Raw genomic sequence first — 19,692 nt, 5'->3', positions numbered from 1 at the left:
AATTAAATAGAAAGAAGAGGACTTGTCACAGTGCCTTATGTGTAGTTAAAATTTTATAAGTAAATACTGTTGAACAAATAAACAAATGAAAGGAACTTTAATATGGAAAACTGACTCAGCGTCTCCAGTGAGAGCACCAAGCTTAGCAGCCCCCTGTGAAGGCTGAGTGAGTGGCTCACTGCCACATGGCACTCACTGCTTAATAAAACCTGGGGGCTAACATCACACCCTTGTGCTGAAAGACGTGGCAGTAATGGCCACTGGAGCCTGGTCAAAGTCACCTTCCTCCCTCAGGCCTCCTCTGCATTTGTGTGAGAGAGAGGCAGGAAAATCGCCACTGAGTAGTGTTACCAACAATATGTAAGGCAGAGGAGAGAATACTGGAGCCGAAGACATTGCACTCTGGAATTATTTCTAGGTCTAGGCAAAGAACATCCAGTGAGCATTTTGAGGAAAAGATATGGATACAGGATTGAAATGAACTAAACTGGTAAACTGACACAGTCATAAATCTTACATTTTTTAACACTTCTTTTTATTAGTTAGTGTCTTCCCATTAGTAACTATAATCTTTATTTTATGAGGGCTTTTTTTCTTTTTAAGGAAATGAAAATAAAATACCAATAAAATGTTTTTAAAAGAAGATTATGCCAAGCACACTATTATGCTACAGTACTTATGGGTGGGGAGAGCCTGGCAGAGGACAGGGCCTCTTGGAATGTGGATAATGTTGTTCCTTGATCATTATGCCATATTCGATCACCACGTTTTTCTGTATTGTACTTCAATAAAAATTTTACGTGAAGAGACCATGTTTCTCATTGGCACAGATGGAGAATTCAGTCATTATTTAGAGTGTGTAATGTTCCATTTACCCAGGAGCTATAGAATATCCTGGAAACCTTTCTTGTTTTGCAAGTAAGCATCAAAGCTCTTTGTGATTACCAAATGGGTCTTCTGTATCACATGGGAATCATTTTTATCTTCTTGATTAGAAAGTGTAGACTTAGCTTCAAAAGGAAGACTTACCATCAGTATACTGCTCTGGCCATATCTGCTGGTCATTCCCCTTCCTGTGAAAGATGTTACCCTTCCCGGGGCCCCCAGGATCAGCTTGAGTAGTTGGGAGTTGGCAGAAGTATGAATTCACCTCCTTCCTTGAGGAGAAGGATCTGGGCTAATCCTCAAGAAATGTTCTTCTCACATTATGGCAATTATTTTAAAATAATTTCTGTAGGATCCTTGATTTGTCGTACCAATTCCATAATAGAACAGTAATCAAGATATTTTTATATATGGGCACATTAAAAATTAACATTCAATATTTACTTTGTTTTCAAATTCTACAACTGTATGTGCTGATTAAAGCAGACGTTTTGTTCCCCTTGGACTCTTTGATTAACAAAAAATAAAATTGCCACTGCCTTTTCAAGTGGATACAGGAGGAGGTGGGTAGAGGGCATAATATGTGGGCCTGCTTCCAAAATATGGAAAAAGAAAACTATGTAGGGTGGTGGCTACTGTCCTCTGGCTCCATGAACTCAGATCCTAGTTAAGAGACAAGGATTTAAATATTACATTAGAAGCAAATTCTGTTGAAGATTTGAAGCAAGGGGGGATGAGCGCCACAAGACAAATAGAAGTTTAGAATTACTATCTTAAATAGATGTTCCAAGGCAATCCAAACAGAACTTTGGCTTTTTTCTTCCTAATAATGAATTTCTTGTCCTTGGGAAAAGGACAAATATTGCAATTTTTAGTTTCTTAATATTTTTTAATCCTACTCCGTACTCCAGAGTCTCCCCAAGGGCTTATAGCTTTCTCCTACAATCATTTGATGTATAGTATTAACTTTCTGCTTCTCTCTGGAAATATGTGTAGCTCAAGTCCTTGTGATTCTCTCAGACCCACTTCACCCTGCTACCATCTGTCTTTTCTCGCTCAATATTAACACACTCCTTTCCGCTGCGTGCTGGAGAAATCCAACCTCATTTAACGGGGAGCTAATTATATGGGGAGACAGTAAGCACTTACCGCTGGAAGGTATGGAAATCCAGAAACGAGGTAAAGAAAAGAGATCATCAGTTGAGTTCATAGCAGATTTTAGTCGGAAGGATCCCTAAAGGTAACTTCGCTATCACTGGCCATTTTGTAGACAAGGCCTAGAGAGACTAATCAGGTGACCAGCTCAAGGTCAGCTGGGACAAGTTTGTCTCAGTTTTCCTTCCCATCCTGCAAGTCCTCTGTTTCTGATCAGGCCTGCACTGGGCCTCACTTCAGTGTCACTTACTGGTGCATGGATCCTAGAGGACACAGTGGGACACTTTTGTTCTGCGACCATCTACAGAGCTCACTCAGTTCCTGGTTTCTGAAAGTCTTTCTATTCCAGTAGCTTGGGATGAGATATTTTCCTGGATGGCAACTCTGAACCCAAACTGTGGAGTCTTTCAAAATATACCAAACGCAGCACTGCCAAGAGCATCTTTAAGTGCTGCTTGGGGAATTAAGGAAATTCCAGAGGCCTCTTTGTAGGCCAATGCACGATGCGGAGGCAGCAAAGTATTAATGCGGAGTGACCGGGACAACACGAGAGTCAAGCAAGCCCGGCTAGGTCGAGAGGGACAGGAAGGGAGAGAGGGAGACCTGGACTGGGGTGGACGGTCCGCCCCCCACCGTTCCGGGGGCTGTCAGCCTTTCCCTCTTTGATGGCGTCCGCCCCTCCTTGGGCATCTGGAACCCCAATTGTCCTCGCCGGCCCCGATGTTCCCGGGCCTCGTTGGTCTTCGGTGGCTTCTGCATCGCGAGCATCCGTGGCCAGAGAGCGGGTTTCGGATGCGCTGAGATGAACGACTTGGGCCGCGGCCCGCTGGCACCACTCCCGGCCGGCGGCCGGCCGGCCCCGCCCCTGCAGGGACGCAGGCAGAGCCCGCCCGCCTGCACCCCTCTCTCCAGTGCACCAGTCCTCTCGCGCAGCGGCTAGTGGTGCGCGCGTTACCCTCCAGCCCACTGGGTGCAACCATGGCCTCCTCCTCCGCGCGGCCCGCCGTCCTGGCCGTGACCGCGCTGGCGCTGTTCCTGGTGCTGTGCCTGGGTCCAAGTAAGCGGAGCGATGGCAGGGAGCAGGGGAGGCGGATCGGTGCCGGAGAGGGGGCTTAGGGACCCATTTTGAGTCCTGGCAAGGGCCAAAGGATGATAGGGGTGTTGGGTTTTGCATTTGCAGGATTAGCAAGTGGTGCACTTAAGCAGGCTAACAGAGTACCAGGGTCAAGGGCAGGGTCTCAGATATGTTTGATAACCTTGGGGGAAAATGAGGGCCCGAGGTCCGAAAGGCAGGCAAGAAGTGTCAGTACTAAGTAATGCGGGAAGGGGTAATGGGAGCTTGAATCCGGTGCTGCACACACCCCTCTTCCCAACTCTCAATCCCCCACCCCAGACTGAGGGGATCCAAAAAGGCATCATCAGGGAGATTTCCTTCCAGGCACTTCCCAGTTGGGTCAAGTTCCAAGTAGCAAAGCTATGAGCAGGCCTCAAATCGCATATAGGGGAACCGCTCTTAAAGGAGGAATGCTTCACCTTCTCTAATTCTTGGAGTCCTTGGTGAATGGGTTGAAAATTCCCAAAGAAACGTTCTCTGTAAAATGCGCACATTCACACATACTCCCAAAAAGAAGCAATATGGTGAGTGTGCAGACATCTGAACCCTGGGAGTCCATAGACCCCATCTTAAGAAAGGCAATCTAAAATAGTATGTTTTGTCTGGATAATACTACCTTTCTGTGAGTGATCCTTTGTGATTCACTAGTGGCCTTCAACGTGCATGAGTATCTTTGAGGCTCACACCTGAGAGGGACAGGTACTGTGATGCCAGATCTAGTGCTAAGAGAACAGGGGCTGGAAGACGTGGAGTGACTTGCTGGTGAAGTGAGGCTGGTGCTTTTCCCACTGCAAAGTAGTGGGCACTGTCCGATGGAAATGAAGGCTCCGTTGGTTGCTCAGCCTCCGTATTTTACTTATTCAAAGCAGCTATAGAAAACCAAGCTCCTAATGGAGGGGAGGGAGGAGCCCTGAGGTTGGAGCTGGAGTCCTTGGAACAGCAGGGGATATGTTCAAGTGGGGAGGATTACTGCCGTTCTAAATTACAAATGACAGTGGAGGCTAATCAGTAATTTCCCACTACATGATTTATCTAGCTCATACCCTGTGTTCCTCCCATTTTAAGAAGCACGTCCCAATAGAGAGTAAGCATTGGTTGTAAGTTCTTTCTTTTCAGAGTGTGTGCTTTATTTCATTGATTCCAAGAACATAGTGAAAGCGGTCAATTAAAATAGTACAGTATCATTATTGAGCTGGAATGTGAAAGTTCTTATGATATAAAATGAATATCTTTATATCTACACAGAGTCCCAAAGGTGGCTCTTTATGACACCCGAAAACATTTAATGGAAAAAATAAAGATCATTGCCCTTCTTGATCAATTAATAAATTGGTCAAAGGGGCATCTTGCAATTATGAACCTGCTGGGAGAGCTATACGAGGTAACTAGATTTGATAAATTCAAAAGTGCCTATTACCTAGCCTAGAAATAGTAGCTGATGGTTTTGGAGTTAAAAAAAAAAAAATCTATACTACAGAAAAGAAAAATAACAGTTATTCACTTGTTCTTTTTTTTTCAAACAAATTTAGTGTGGTGTCCAGTTATATGTGTTAGTATTTATAATTGTCAACAAAAGAAATGTTTAAACCTGTAGAGGATTTATATGAGTTTATCTGAGCCAAACTGATGACAATTGCCAAGGAGCAAAATCTCAACGGTTTGAGAAAATGCTCTAGAGAATGGTAGTTTTGCAGCTTATTTTATACATTAGAATCAAAGGAGGAGACATAAGGGGGTTACATGAAATCCACTGATGATAGATTAGGGAAGTGGGGGAAAGCAAAACTGGGAAATCTCTCAAATTGGATAAAAAGTAAAACAAATAGACACATACTTCCTTTACATTTGTGGGTATAGGACAGTTGACAGTTAACAACACAATAGCAATAACAATGAGGCATTTTGTGGTCACTGCTCTGGTGCAGTCAGTGGTCTGGAAAAAGGAAATTGCCCAAACATTCCAAAAATACATTATCTTAGATGCAAAAAGACAACGGACAGGCTCAGCTAAGGTAAGGATTGGCCTTTATCAAGGAAGATACCAGCCTAGGACATGACTACCCACCATGACTCACTTTTAGTTAGAAAGTTTTAATTTCATACCATCCTACATGGTTACTTTCAGTCTGACTTTGTAAGAACACATGCTTACCTGAGCTTGTCAGGTTTAGTATTGTCCCCGTTTTGTTCCACATACTTCAGTGTGCAGTAACTGGCACGGAGGCAACATTGACAATTCATAATTTAGGGTTTTCTATGCTTTTCAGTTGTATTACAGCTGAGAATTGGAGAGGCTTCAAATCTGGTGTAGTGGTGACACATTTGCTGCATGAAATTGCAGCCTCATCACAAATGCTTTTAAAACTAATGTCTGTTTTAACATCAGACCACATTTCATTCATTAATTGCTCAGCGCTTTTACAGAAGGCAAGCAGATGGAATGGCTTATTCTGCATGAGTTGCTGGAGATCAACAACTGTTAAGATCGTAATGAATGCTAATATTAGTGCCAAGGAACATCCCTGTCTGCTTTGGGAAATGTTTTCATTGATTTCTTCATTGACTCTTATGGCTGGGAAAGAAGTGCAGACTTTAAGAGTAGTGCCATGCCCTCTAAATAATCCCGTCTGCAGTAGCCTCATAAAGTGCTCATCTCTGCTTACTTATGCTCAGAAGCCTCCAGTAACTCTTAACATGAAACCTCTTGGCACAATCTGTGCTAATTTTGCATGGCTGCCCACATGCTGGAAACCTTACTTCATGTCCTAATCTATGGCCCTGTGGCACCTTAGAGCCATAACTTTTCTCCCAGAAGTTTTGTTTCTCTAGGTTAAATATCTAGATTCTTTTACTTTTTTCTCATATACAGTAGCACATGTTTGGGCCCTTGTCCTCTCTGGACTCTGTCCTCTGACCACAAGTCCAATTTTTCTGTGACCTTTTGAAAGTCAGATGTTGTGAACTGAACTAAATAATAGAGGGGTAGTCTGATCAGAGTAATGACAAAACAGAGACAGGACAATTCCTTTCTGCAAGTTGCTACCTGTTATTAATACAGCCTAAAATTGCAATTTGTTTCTTTTTTTTTTTAATTGATTTTAGAGAGAAAGGAAGGGGGAGGGGAGAGAGAGAGAGAAACATTGATTTGTTGTTCCACTTATTTATGCACTCATTGGTTGATTCTTGTATGTGCCCTGACCAGAGATTGAACCTGCAACCTTGGCATATTAGGATGATGTTCTAACCAACCGAGCTACTGAGCCAGGGCCACAATTGCTTTTTAAACAATCACATCACTATAGACTGATGTTAGCACAGACAATGAAAACTGCTAAGTTCTTCTACAGGCTGCCACACATTGTGCTACTCACTGAGCCTACTGTCCAGCAGACACCCAGCCGTCCTGTGGAAGATGTGAGGGTAACACCACTTGTACTTCATTCCTTCAGTGTGGTCTCTAGAGATTCTTCCCAAACCAGGCTCCCCAGTTGGAACACCTACTCTAAAGGCAGTTGGGTATCACTCAAATTCAAATGCTTACAGGGGGACAGTAGAAGTGGCTGTTTATGGACCATGGGGTGTGCTGAGTAACTTTGGCCCAGAGGTGAACAAATTCAAACTTTGTGAACACTGGAATGCCAACAAACACATCTGCAGGAAAGGTTCAGCTGCGGGCATCCAATTTATGACCTTTGCTTACAAATGTGTTTTATTCCCTCAACTACCTAGTAAATTTTTTAAGCAGGGGTTCTTAATCTTATTTAGATCCCAGACACTTTTGGGAATCTAGCAAAAGCTATGGATTTTTTTCCCAGAAAACTGTACCTAGAAAACTGTTCCTAGAAAAACAGGCCTTGGCGCCTGTCCATGGAGAGGGAGGTTAAGTACCTGCCCAAGAAAGTGGGCACCGCCACCTCAATGCCTATCTATCTGGGGCCAGACTAGCTCCTTAGCCCTGAAGACACTTGACTCACTACTTATGAGCCAGGGCTTTTTCCCAGGGGCTTTGTTCCCCCCTTCAGAGGTTAAGCCTTATATGTCACATTTATATGTGGCGTTGATAGATCCTCAAGCCAGATCACCGCACGGAGTGGGGTAGTCTATCATGCCAGACATGTTATTTTCCATTGAAATGACTGGGCTGATTAGAAGTATTTTTATAAGAGAATAAAAATAATAGCAAATAGTGCAAGGAATACGTGATTATAAGATGTTGAGGACAAGCTACAAAACTGGGCTAAACCTTTGGAGTGCTAAGATAGGTCCCTGGGCTTGTGGCCACATAGCTCCCATTTCTGCCTGCCCCTGTCTTCTGATAGCTACCTTCTCTGCCTCCCCTCCTCTTCTTATAAGGACACCAGTCATGGGATATACAGCCTACTCTAATTTCAGTATGATAGCACCTCAAGAGCTTTAACTAATGTGTCTGCAAAGACCCTATTTCCAAATAAGTTTATATTCAGAGGTTTCAGGTGGACATGGACTAGGGTGGGGGGCACATCTACCCACTATGTCCTGAAAAGAGAAAGTCTGCAGGAAGGTACATATGACAGGTGGCTGGCCCTTGTAATAAGACAGAAGGGCTGAAAGAACAATGTGACTTTTCCCCAGGACTAGCTCATATCAAAATGTCCTTGGCCAGCCATGGTCATTATCACCAGTCTGAGCCATGGGCAGCCTGAACTGCTTCTTCTGGACAACAGAGAATACAACAAGTCTTAAACACTATAATACTATTAAGTTGCCAAGTCAAGATGTATGCACACAGTGAATTTTTCCAACTGATTTTTGCATTTGAGAAATTAAAAGAGTACATGGGCAACTCTGAACCTGACTTCTATTTTCATTCCTTTAGATGCCATAAGTGGAAATAAACTCAAGCTGTTGCTTCAGAAACGGGAAGGTAAATATACCCAAATGCATAACAGTTGCATTCTTCACAGGATTAAAATGAGATGGCAATGTTGAACATGCTCACTAGAGTCTCGTATTTGGACAATCAGAAATGTTGGGTCCTTAAAGGGCTAGCACATTTGAAGAGCTTATTCTGTGGGTGTGTGCTGTGACATTTTATTAGATAAATATTATTGCCAGTAAATGTTTAAAGGTTGTTTTTCTGAAAGCTGTCAGTGTGGACTCAGAAATAAAAGAAGCAGTGCTACCATGTTAATTGAATGCACATATCTAACTTAGACCATATCCTCTGGAGCCCAGAAAAGCTCAGTTGGTGGTATGCACGTATTATATTGTCCCAGTAGTCCATATTCAACTAGCTATTGGGAGGAGGGTTAACCAGAAAAATGTTTTGTTGCTAACATCTGTTGTGGAAAATGCCCCTAAGAGAAATGCGGTAGGCAGCAGGAAAATGTCATAGAAATGGAACAGTCAGTCGGAAGCCACAGCGTGAGCCCGGGCCTGCTGTCATCAGACTAGTGGTGTGGTCTTGTGAAGGCCACTTCCCCTCTTGGAATTTTCATCTTTACCTATAAAATAAAGTTACCTGTCCCTTAGAAAATAAATGTGGCCATACTTCTGATGTGAACATTTAATCATTTATTCTTATCTGTCTGAGTTAGCAGGGACTCTAGTAGGTTCAAGTAGGCTCCCGACAGGGCTTCAAGCTCTTACTCGCATGCCTCCCAGCTGCCCTTCAGAGATACCCTGTAGGTGCTGAGCACAGGCAGCCCCACTCAGGGCCAGGGGGCTGCTGGGGCATCTTTACCAGCATTTCCAGCCACTCATGAGGCCCTGGTCCCTCCACAATCTCCAAGGCACCTTGGAGTGCTTTCTCCCCATGCAGGGCCACCATACATCTCCCCAGGGTACAACCTGGTAAAAGAAGGTCCCACAGGGCCAGCCTAACAAAGGGGACAGGAGAGGAAACCGCCAGGATAATCCTAAGTCCTGAGTGCACATCCTCAACTTTTATTCAGTTCAAACCAAGAAATATATATGGAGCATCTATTGTGTGCCAAACAGTGCAACAGGCCCTGAGGAAATTAGATAAGCAAGAGTGGAAAAAGCAACCCCCCTCATATTTATCCATGTGACCAATAAACACATAGGGCACTTTACTTCCATTACCCTGTACAGCCTTTAGAACACCATGGAGACAGGGACGGTCAGTCCAGTTTTATAGATGAAGGAACAGGCTCAAAGCCAGACAGCAGGGGCAGACCCAGTGACACAGCTGCTTCCTTCCCCAAGGCACATCCTTTCAAATAGTTGAGACCACACAGAAAGATGTCAAAAGACGCATGTTAAAGCAGTATCAGGATGCTTCCAGACTCAGTTGACTCCTCACTGATGTGTGAGGCCCAGAGATGACGGCCCAAGGTGGCACTGTGCGCTCTAGGCATCTGACCTGAGCACTTGCCATACCGTGGGCCTGGGCCTGGTCCTGTCCCCTCAGGGCTCATCATTCCAGTCCTTTTTACTCCCCAAGTTTCTTAAGCAAGCAGAGTGTTCTGTTTGCATGTACAACGTATATGCACCGGGGTGGCACTAGCCAGCCTGTCGTTTTCCAAATGCAGAGCCTGAGGGGCAAACCCCCAGCCCCTGCGTGAGGCCTGGGGTCTGAGCATGTCGAGTAGCTGCAGAGGATGCACTGAATTTCATTTCTACCCTGGGCCTGAGAAGTTGCCAGTCAGCCCATGTACTTTTACATGGCTGTCCCCAAACAGGAGAGCCTACTAACAAGGTCCCCAAGTATAAATGAAGCTGAGTCAAAATCACCCTCCCCATGTGGCACTGGATTGGGATGTATAATAATGATTCACCCCAACAAGAAAAGAAAAAGAATTTGGGGTGGGAATTATTTATTTCAGCACCTGCTCCAAAGAAAGCTGACGTGGCTGTTGATGAGAGCAGAGCCAAAGAATTCTTAGGCAGCCTGAAGCGCCAGAGACGGCAGCTGTGGGACCGGACGCGGCCAGAGGTGCAGCAGTGGTACCAGCAGTTCCTCTACATGGGCTTCGACGAGGCGGTAGGTGTTCTCTCCTATTGGGGCTGGCTTCCTACAGGGCAATGTGGGGGGGGGGGGTTGAGGGGGGCGGAGACAGGGGTATAGCTTGGGGAAACAGGGCACAAAATATTAGGTTTCATTATTTGCTCCAGAAATGCAAAGCCACCGCTATATGCCAAGCGCTGTTATAGGCATTGGGTCATGTGGCCATCAGTATAAGGAAAGCAGCTGGAATTTTCCATCACACTGGGTCCAAACAAGAAGCCCTTCCAACATTTTGGGAAGCAGAATTCCAGAGAGGTCACTGCCCAAATTGGCTAGAACTGAGATTCATTGAGAATCTGATTTTCCTAGGAACAATTTTAACAGTTCTGCCTGGGTGTGCTTAAAATAACTCACAACCTCCCCCAAACATTTTCGGCTTTACCTCAAAAAATGTCAGAAACAACAAGATCAGTACAAAGACCCATGAGGACAATGGAAAGAGATGAAAACTGATTTTTAACGAGAGATATGTCTTTGCAGATGTTTAGGGGATAATTTGTCAATGCATTTGCAGGAGAAGATGGTTCATTTCATGTGTCCAGGTAGTGTGAGTGGACATATTCACCAAATTACAGGAAAATTTTTTTTTTTATAATCATAGACTCCCAACTGGGAACCAGGGAGAGATAAGACACCATGAGGCTAAGGTGAGGGATTCTGCTTCACAATTCTGCAGAGTGACTGACAGGGCTGCACAGGGCTCAGGAGGAGCACACTGTGTGAGCCTTAGTGTGGAGAGTACTCAGCCCGCCACCCCAGCTAGGGGGCAAGGATGAAGGGCTGCATCTCCATGGAGGGCAAATGGAAGTGTCTTTCCATATGGGCCCATGATTCATATTGTAAATCAAGGGTGTATACAAAATACTGCAATAGCTGAAAACAAATTAACTCTTTAGAGACATTATTTTTTAAATTAAATTTATTGGGAAACAAAAACAAAAATAAATGAATGGGACTACATCAAACTAAAAAGCTTCTGCACAGCAAAGGAAACCATCAACAAACAAAAAGGCAACAAAGCAAATGGGAGAAGATATTTGCAAACATTGCCTCTGGTAAGGGGCTAATATTCAAAATATATAAAGAGATCTTACAGCCCTGGCTGGTGTGGCTCAGTGGATTGAGCACCAGCCTACAACCCAAGATGTTGCCAGTTCAATTCCCAGTCAGGGCACATGCCTGGGCTGCGGCTGAGTCCTGATTGGGGGCGTGCAAGAGGCAACCAATCAATGTATCTCCCACACACTGGTGTTTCTCTCCCTCTCTAAAATGAAATAAATAACATTTTTTTAAAAAGAAGAAGTCTACGTTCCTTAAAAAAAGAACTCTTACAACTCAAGAACAATAAAACAAACAATCTAATTATAAAATGGGCTGAGGACCTGAAAAGACCATGTTAAGTGGCTGCATAAAATGCAAGTCTGTAGCTGCATCATAATTTCCTCCTCATTTCCAGCTATTGGACATATCAGTTGTTCCCCCAATTAGCTTTTTGCAACTCAAATATAATTTTTTTGTTGTGCAAGTAGCTAAACACTTGTAGCCAAACTGCATCAGGAATGTCTCTACTTCTTATACAAATTAATTTCTTTAACATTCACAACAACCCAAAAGGCAGGTGCTATTATTTGCATCATTGTGTGTAATTTGTTTCTTACTATTGCATTCTGCCCTGGGGAGTTACTGCGACAAATGTAGAACTATATTTAAGGATCCTTAAGTAGTGCTAAATTGCACATTCTTGTAAGTGATCTATGAGGGCACCACTTTCTCACATCTTCAGCAACACCTAGTATTCTCACTGAAAACTTTAAGAATTTTTACTTATTTGATAGATGAAAATGCTATATCATCTTTTAGCACTTTGCATTTTTTGATTACCAGTATTTACAGTTCATGAAAATGGGTATTCAGAGTTCAACGTGGGCATGTTTTCACATGTTTATTGGCCATCTCTGTGTCCTCTTTGGAGAAGTAGCTATTCAGTTCCTTTGCCCATTTTTAAATTAGAGTGTTTGTCTTCCTGGTATTGAGTTATATGAGTTCTTTATATATTTTGGAAATTAACCCTTTATCAGATGTATCATTGGCAAATATGTCTCCCATACTGTGGGTTCCCTTTTCATTTTGTTCATGGTTTCTTTTGCTGTGCAGAAGCTTTTAAGTTTGATGTAGTCCCATTTCTTTATTTTTTCCTTTGTTTCCCTTCCCTTAGGAGATATATGGGCAAAAATATTGCTATGCGAGATGTCTGAGATCTTACTAGGATTTTTCCCGGTTTTCTTCTAGGATTTTTATGGTTTCAACACTTATAATTAAGTCTTTTATCCATTTTGAGTTTGTTGTTGTGTGTGGTGTAAGCTGGTGGTCTAGTTTCATTAATTTGCATGTACCTGACCAATTTTCCCAACGCCACTTATTGAAGAGACTGTTTTCACTCCATTATATGCTTTTTGCCTTTTTTGTTGAATATTAATTAACCATAAAGGTGTGGGTCACTAATCATCCGAAACATGCAAATTAAAACTACAATGAGGTATTTACTCACACTTGACAGAATGGTTGTCATCAATAAATCCATAAACAAGTGCTGACGACGACGTGGAGAAAAGGGAACCCTAGTGCACTGTTGGTGGGAATGTAGATTGGTGGAGCCACTGTGGAAAACAGTATGGAGTTTACTCAAAATATTAATAATGGAACTGCCTTTTGACCCAGCAATACCACTTCTGGGAATATACCCTAAGAATCCTGAAACGCCAATCAGAAAGTATAAATGCACCACTATGTTCATAGCATTAGCCAAGGTCTGGAAACAACCCAAGTGCCTATCAGTAGGTGAGTGGATAAAAAAAGCTGTGTGGTACATTTACACAATGGAGTACTAGGCAGCCATAAAAAAGAAGGAACGCTTGCCCTTTGCAAAATCACAGATGGACCTAGAGATTATTATGCTAAGTGAAATGAAACAGTCAGAGAAAGACAAATGCCATATGATCTCACTTATATGTGGAATCTAATGAATAAAATATACTGAAGATCGCTGGTTTGATTCCCAGTCAGGGCACATTACTAGGTTGCACGTCAGTTTCCCAGTTAGGGGCACAAGTGAGAGGCAACCACACAGTGATGTTTTTCTCCCTCTCTTTCTCCTTGCCCCTCTCTCTAAAAATAAAATCAAACAAACAAACAATTAATTAATTAATTAAAAAATAGATATATACTGAAGAATAAAATAAAAACAGAGGCATGGACATGGAATAGACTGATAGATCCCAGAGGGATGGGGGTGGGAGGACTGGATGAAAGAAGGTGAAGGGATTAGCCAAAGAACATATATGCATAACTCAGATGCAGACAACAGTGTGGTGAAGGCCAGGGGAGGGGGTGGTTGCTGGATGGAGAAGGGCAAAGGGAGGAAAATGGGGAACATCTGTAATAGTGTCAACAACAACAAAATGAATGTAAAAAGTGTTCAACATGAGCAAATGGCTAAAATAATGTCTGATAACAAAACCAGAATAAAGGAAGATCAAATAAGCTTGTAATAACCAGATATGCATAGACAAGACTAGAAGGAAATCCATCTTAATGTCAATAGTGGCTATCTTTGGCAATGGAATTACAATCTTCCTTTTTCTTTGTCCCCCTCCTACATACAGATTTTAAAATATGAGCCTGCTTTTTTTTCTGTAGTCATAATACATTTAAAAATTGTAGTGAAAAAAAATATTTTAAGCCAAACTTCAAACAAGATTCTAAAATGAGAAAAATCAAGGACCAAGATTATTTCGCTATAGGAGAAACTGCAGTGTTGGGACACAGGCCAGTGTTTTCTTTTCCAAGGCAGAGGCTGGGGAGGGCTCCAAGGGTGCCCCAAGCTAAGTAAACAGAGATAGACATTGAGTCTAGCTTTTCAGCCTGGTACAGTTGGTCCACTGTTCACCCAGAGAGGATGGCCACTAAGTCACCACTGTGGGTGAGGCCAGGCTTCAGCCTCAAGATGTTTTCAGATATCAGTGTTCACTGGCAGCCTTATTAAAATAAAAAAAGATTCCTGAGACCCATCTTCCAGAAAATTTGATCCAGGGGGTGTGCAATGGTGCCTGCGAATCTGCATTTTATAGCTTCCCTGGAGATTTGGAGACAGTGGTGCGCTGGCCAAACTGAGAAAAACTGGTCCCAAGCTCAGACTCCTAAACACACTCCAACGTCCCCAGGCTATCTTTGTCTGTTTTGCCTTTTGCCCTTCCAGCAAATCTCTCACCAAGATATGAGCCTTGACAGGTGCAAGTTTAATCCAAATTCATTGTGCACCTTCACCACCAATAACGAAAAACTAGTTTCTCCTTTAAAAATGGATTAATAGCAAAGACCAGTTTCCCACACTCTAAACCTGAATGTCATTCTTTGCTTCTCACTCACCTGCAGTCCTTCTCCTTCCCTTTTCTTTTTATTAACCACTTTTTTTTATTTTAGTATATTTTATTGATGATGTTGTTACAGTAGTCCCAATTTATTTTCCCTTTGCTCTCCTCTGCCCAGTGCCACCCTTCCCTCCAGCAATCCCACTCCCCATAGTTCATGTCCATGGGTCGTGCATATAAGTTCTTTGGCTTTACCCTTTCCTATATTATTCTTAACTCCCCTTGTCTATTTTGTACTGACCAATTATGCTTCTTATTCTTAGTCCCTGCACCATTTCCCATTTCTCCCCCTTCCCCTTCCCAGCTGATAACCCTCCAAATGATCCCTATACCTATGATTCTGTTCCTGTTCTGGTTTGCTTATTTGGATTTTGTTCTTATTTTTTAGATTCAGTTGATAGCTGTGAGTTCATTGTCATTTTAATGTTCATAGTTTTGGTCTTCTTTTTCTTAAATAAGTCACTTTGACATTTCATATACTAATGACTTGGTGATGATGAACTCCCTTAGCTTTACCTTGTCTGGGAAGCACTTTAGCTGCCCTTCCATTCTAAATGATAGCTTTGCTGGATAGAGTAATCTTGGTTGTAGGTCCTTGCTTTTCATCACATTGAATACCTCTTGCCAGTCCCTTCTTGCCTGCAAAGTTTCTTTTGAGAAATCAGCAATAGTCTTATAGGCACCCCTTTGTAGGTAACACCTTGCTTTTCTCTTGCTGCTTTTAAGATTGCCTCTTTATCATTAACATTTGGCATTTTAATTCTAATGTGTCTTGTTGTGGTCCTCTTTGGGTCTAGCTTGTTTGGGACTCTCTGTGCTTCCTAGACTTGTATGTTTGTTTCCTTCACTAAATATGGGGAGTTTTTCTTCATTATTTTCTCGCATAGGTTTTCAATTTCTTGTTCTTCCTCTTCTCCTTCTGACATCCCTATGATTCAGATGTTAACATGTTTAAAGTTGTCCCAGAGGTTCCTAAGCCTCTCCTCATTTTTTCAATTCCAATTTCCTGATTCTGTACTGGCTGTTTTTTTCTTCCTTATGTGCCAAATCATTTATTTGAACCCCAGTTTCCCTCTCTTCAACATTGGTTTTGTGTGGATTTTCCTTTGTTTCATTTAACGTAGCCTTCACTTCTTCCCTTATGCATTTGCCATATTTAAGCATATCTGTCAAGCCTGTGAGCATCTTTATCACCAGTGTTTTGAACTCTACATCTGTTAGGTTGGCTATCTCCTCGTCTGTTAGGTTGGCTCTCTCCTCGTAGCTTAGTTCTCCCACTGGAACCTTGACCTATTCCCTCTTTTGGCCCATACTTCTCTGTGTCCTTATCTTGACAGGCTCCTGTGTTTGTTTGCCTCTGTGTCTTAGGTAGAGCTGTGGCACCTTTTACGTTGTGAGAGGCGGAGCCTTAGGTACTCGTCTGTATGGGGTGGCCCATTTCACCACGTTGTGGTACTGTATGTAGGGGAGGGGTCTGAAAAGGAATAACACTACTTGCTCAGCACTCACCCCTTTTCCAGGCACTTCTCCCACTTCTGTATGGGACTGGCACCTCTCTAGCTGTTGCCCTGGCTGTCGTTCCCAGAGTGGGTAGGTTTGCAGATGTTCTAGGACCATGGGAGCCCTTTAAACAAGCAGACTCTGCTGAGAGGCTGGCAGTTTCTGCCCCCACCCCAACATCCACTGGTTTTCACAGTCAGAAGCAACGAGGCTTCATTGTCCCCAGTGCTAGAACTGTGAGCTGCACAGTCTGGTATGGTGCTGGGAGTGCTCCCCAGGTGTCCCTCCTGACTTTTTAAAACGTGTGACTGTGCTTTCTGCTGGCCTGCTGTTGCCACCGCTGCTAGTGCCACCACACCGCATCCTCTCCGCCCAGCTCTGCCCCCCCCCCCTGTCTGGATGAGTATTTCTTCTTTATATTTTTGTTTGTTGGACTTCCATGCAGCTCGATTTTTTGGAACTTCTGGTTGTTTCCAGTTATGATGTAGTTGTATTCCTTCTTAGTTGTGGAGGGAGAAATATCATCTGTCTAGGCCTCCATATTGGCCAAAGTCCCCTGCAACTGTCTGTTTTCATATGTATCTCTCAGTAACTGTCTCCCTTGTGTTGGGTGACCCTCAAAAGCCCAGCTTTGGGCCTGACATGCTGTGTCCATTACATCAGTGTCTGTGGAATGAATAAGGCACCTGTGAATGCTCTAAGCAAGAGCACAGGTATAAAGAAGTCACCATCAGGAGTACCCAAAATAAACTGCCCTGTGGCTACATTATGCCAGTGCCATGACTGATTTAACTCAGCCAACATTTATTAAGCATCTACTGTGTGCACTAGAGTGGGCCTGGCACCGGAATGAGACAAGAAGATAAAACAGTGTCTGCCACAGTAACACATGTATGGTACCAGGGGTCAGGCCAAGAGGTTACTGTATGAAGCAGATGTCTGTTTTATTTACCCAAAAAGAGAAAAGTGTCGATGTATAGGATACAATTAGATGTTCTCATATGCCAGAAGTTTTCATGGGTATGGGTGTGCACTCCTTTGGGGAAAATGTTTTATCAGTCTTCTGTAGCCAGCTGGAATGACCTCCGAGCACAGGAATACTACAAGGACACAGACTTAGGGAGGGGTGTTAACCATTGAAGAGAAACCACCACCAAGAAAGCCAGAGGTAGGATGTGGTCAGGAGTGTGTGTGCCCTTAAACCGATTCTCTATGGTTTTTCACTTCTCCTCCAGAAATTTGAAGATGATGTCACCTATTGGCTAAACAGAGATCGGAACGGACATGACTACTATGATTACTACCGCCATCACTATGATGAAGATGCTGCCATTGGTCCTCGGAGCCCAGATAGCTTTCGGCATGGAGCCAGTGTCAATTATGATGACTACTAACCATTGTCTCATGTGTACAAGAAACCAGCAGCAGCAGACCTGCTTCCTCTTCATGATGCCTGGCGCAAGTCGTTTCTGTCGTGCTTTGTTTCAGTAGTTCTTTTTTGCCCACTTTCCATGACCAGAAAGAAAGAGTCAAAACAGCGATTATAAATGTCTTTTGATATTTTATGCAAGTACCTAACTGTGCATTTTTTTAGAAATGGCAATAAAAGCATTTTGTTAAAAAGTAAAGTCTCAGAATGGATTTGGATGAGAATTAAGCTATCAACATTTTTCATTACCTAGATGTCTCTCAAGTTGAAGGGACATTTGTGAGGTCTCTCTCCGTTATCATCCCAAGTGTAACCCAAGAATCCTCACCACCCCCAAGCAGACCCTGGGACTCAGCAGTGGTCTTCCTTTTGTTAAAATTTTGTCCACATTAAATGCAAGGTATAAAACCAGCAAGAAAGTTTAGTTGAACATTATTTAAGGTTACAGATCTAGGCTTTCTGGGTTCCAGTCCCTGAGCTAGAATTGGACCTGTTTAATGTTATCATCCAGGAAGTTGTAACTGAATGAAAAAACCCAGAGGTTCAGCTGCCTGTTGCCACAAAAACCAGACTTATAAGGAAGATGCCGATGCAAAAGGAAAGAAGTTTTATTCAAGTGCAGTGCAGTCTGGGAGAATGGTGGAACCCTGTTTCAATGACCATTTCCTCAACAAGACAAAGACAAAAGCCAGTGTCCAGAGTTCCTGCTCCAATTTAAAGTACAGTCCTTTGGAGTCCACAGGCAACTGCTAAGTGGTCATAGTCCCCATCCAGGTAGCTTATCTTGTTCTTGGCTGATCTTCATTTCAGGGTCTCTCCTGGAGCTTGCATGTAGAGTCCACACGGCCATGAACCATGCGGCTGCCAAGGCCACAAGGTTGCATACTCCCAGGAGAGAGCACATGAACACACCAGCAAGTACCTCACTAAGTAAGCAATAGAGAGAGAGTCCATCCTGGAGGCCATGGGCCATGTGGCCCATGGAGAGAATGGACAAGTGCACCATGCTAATATAGGTCATGAACACACAAGAGAGCTTTGTTCCCCTGGGACTGTATTAGCTTCGGTGTTGGACAGACCAGTTGTTTACTCAAAATGACCAATCAACTTCCCAAACTGTCTCATGCTTCGGGTTGGTCCACCTCCCAACTGATCCCTTCTTTCCCCAGGCTAGACTGACAAGCCTCTTTTGTCCAATACCTCCCCTGTGCTATTTTGACTTCTATGATGCATGTGCCTGCCTTTCCTTGGTCCCACCTCCAATCTGTTACTGGTATGGGGAAGGGCTTTTTCTCTGTCCAATTATTTGCTAGTTTTTTGTGCACTCAGTCCCTGTCCATCCATACTTCTAGCTTTCCACATGCTCAGTGTAAGAACCTCCCTTGCCACCATCTTGGCCAATGGGGGAGACTCCCCAGCACTCCAGACTCTACTGGTAACAAAACGAAATGTAATAGGAAAAATCCTGAAGTTTGGTAGATTACAGAGCCTTGCCTGTCTTAAAAAAATTAAACCTGTCCAATGAATTCAAGGAAGATATAATAATATATTTCTCAACATATTTAAATTACATGAGTGAATGAAAGAAGGAGAAAAGTGGTGGTGGGGTAGGAAGACGGGATCAGGAAGGTGGGAATGAGATGGGAGGCAAATGAAGGCCAAGCACATTACTGAGAGAAGGCAGTCTGGTTATAGCCTGTGCAAGCCTGCAGAGCTGCTGGGGGTGGAGGATGGGTGGAAAGTATGAGATGAAATTATGGGAGAGTCCACTCAGAATGGCTCTTATATTTTTGTGGGTCACAGACCCCTCTGACAGTCTAATGCAATGATTTTCAAACTTTTTTATCTTATGGCACACATAAACCAATTACTAAAATTATGCAGCCTGCCAAAAATTTTGATTCATTCACACCTGACAGCTATTATTGTGTTGGTTGTTGGCTGTAGTCATATTTTTATTTGATAATCTAAGGGAAAAGAGGTCATTGCCCCTGAGTAAAAAGTCAGGTATTGCATGTTTTAAAAATTCTTGCAGCACCCCTATTGAAAATTGCTGATCTAATGGAAGCTTGTTTGTTCTTTCTCAGAAAAATGATATATAACTTCACATATAGTTTCTGAAACACATTCTCATTCAGGAACCATAGGTAACAAAATAACCTGGGCTTAGTAG

General features: G+C 43.1%; 1 protein-coding gene across 1 annotated transcript; it reads left to right on the top strand.

Annotated features, from left to right (window-relative positions):
• The first annotated feature begins 2,935 nt into the window (after positions 1 to 2,935).
• On the top strand, positions 2,936 to 17,707 carry ECRG4 (ECRG4 augurin precursor). The gene is made up of 4 exons (XM_090280362.1): positions 2,936 to 3,097; positions 8,010 to 8,057; positions 9,982 to 10,139; positions 17,326 to 17,707. Exons 1-4 carry the CDS (start codon positions 3,019 to 3,021, stop codon positions 17,482 to 17,484), a joined length of 444 nt encoding a protein of 147 aa, XP_090136488.1. The 5' UTR covers positions 2,936 to 3,018; the 3' UTR covers positions 17,485 to 17,707.
• The last annotated feature ends 1,985 nt before the right edge of the window (positions 17,708 to 19,692 follow it).

Source organism: Furipterus horrens, unplaced genomic scaffold (genome assembly GCF_987537825.1).
Source record: "Furipterus horrens unplaced genomic scaffold, mFurHor1.1.pri manual_scaffold_6, whole genome shotgun sequence".
NCBI classification, from domain to species: Eukaryota; Metazoa; Chordata; class Mammalia; order Chiroptera; family Furipteridae; genus Furipterus; species Furipterus horrens.
Note: the sequence above shows the minus strand (reverse complement) of the source record. Positions and strands in the feature narration are given on the sequence as shown.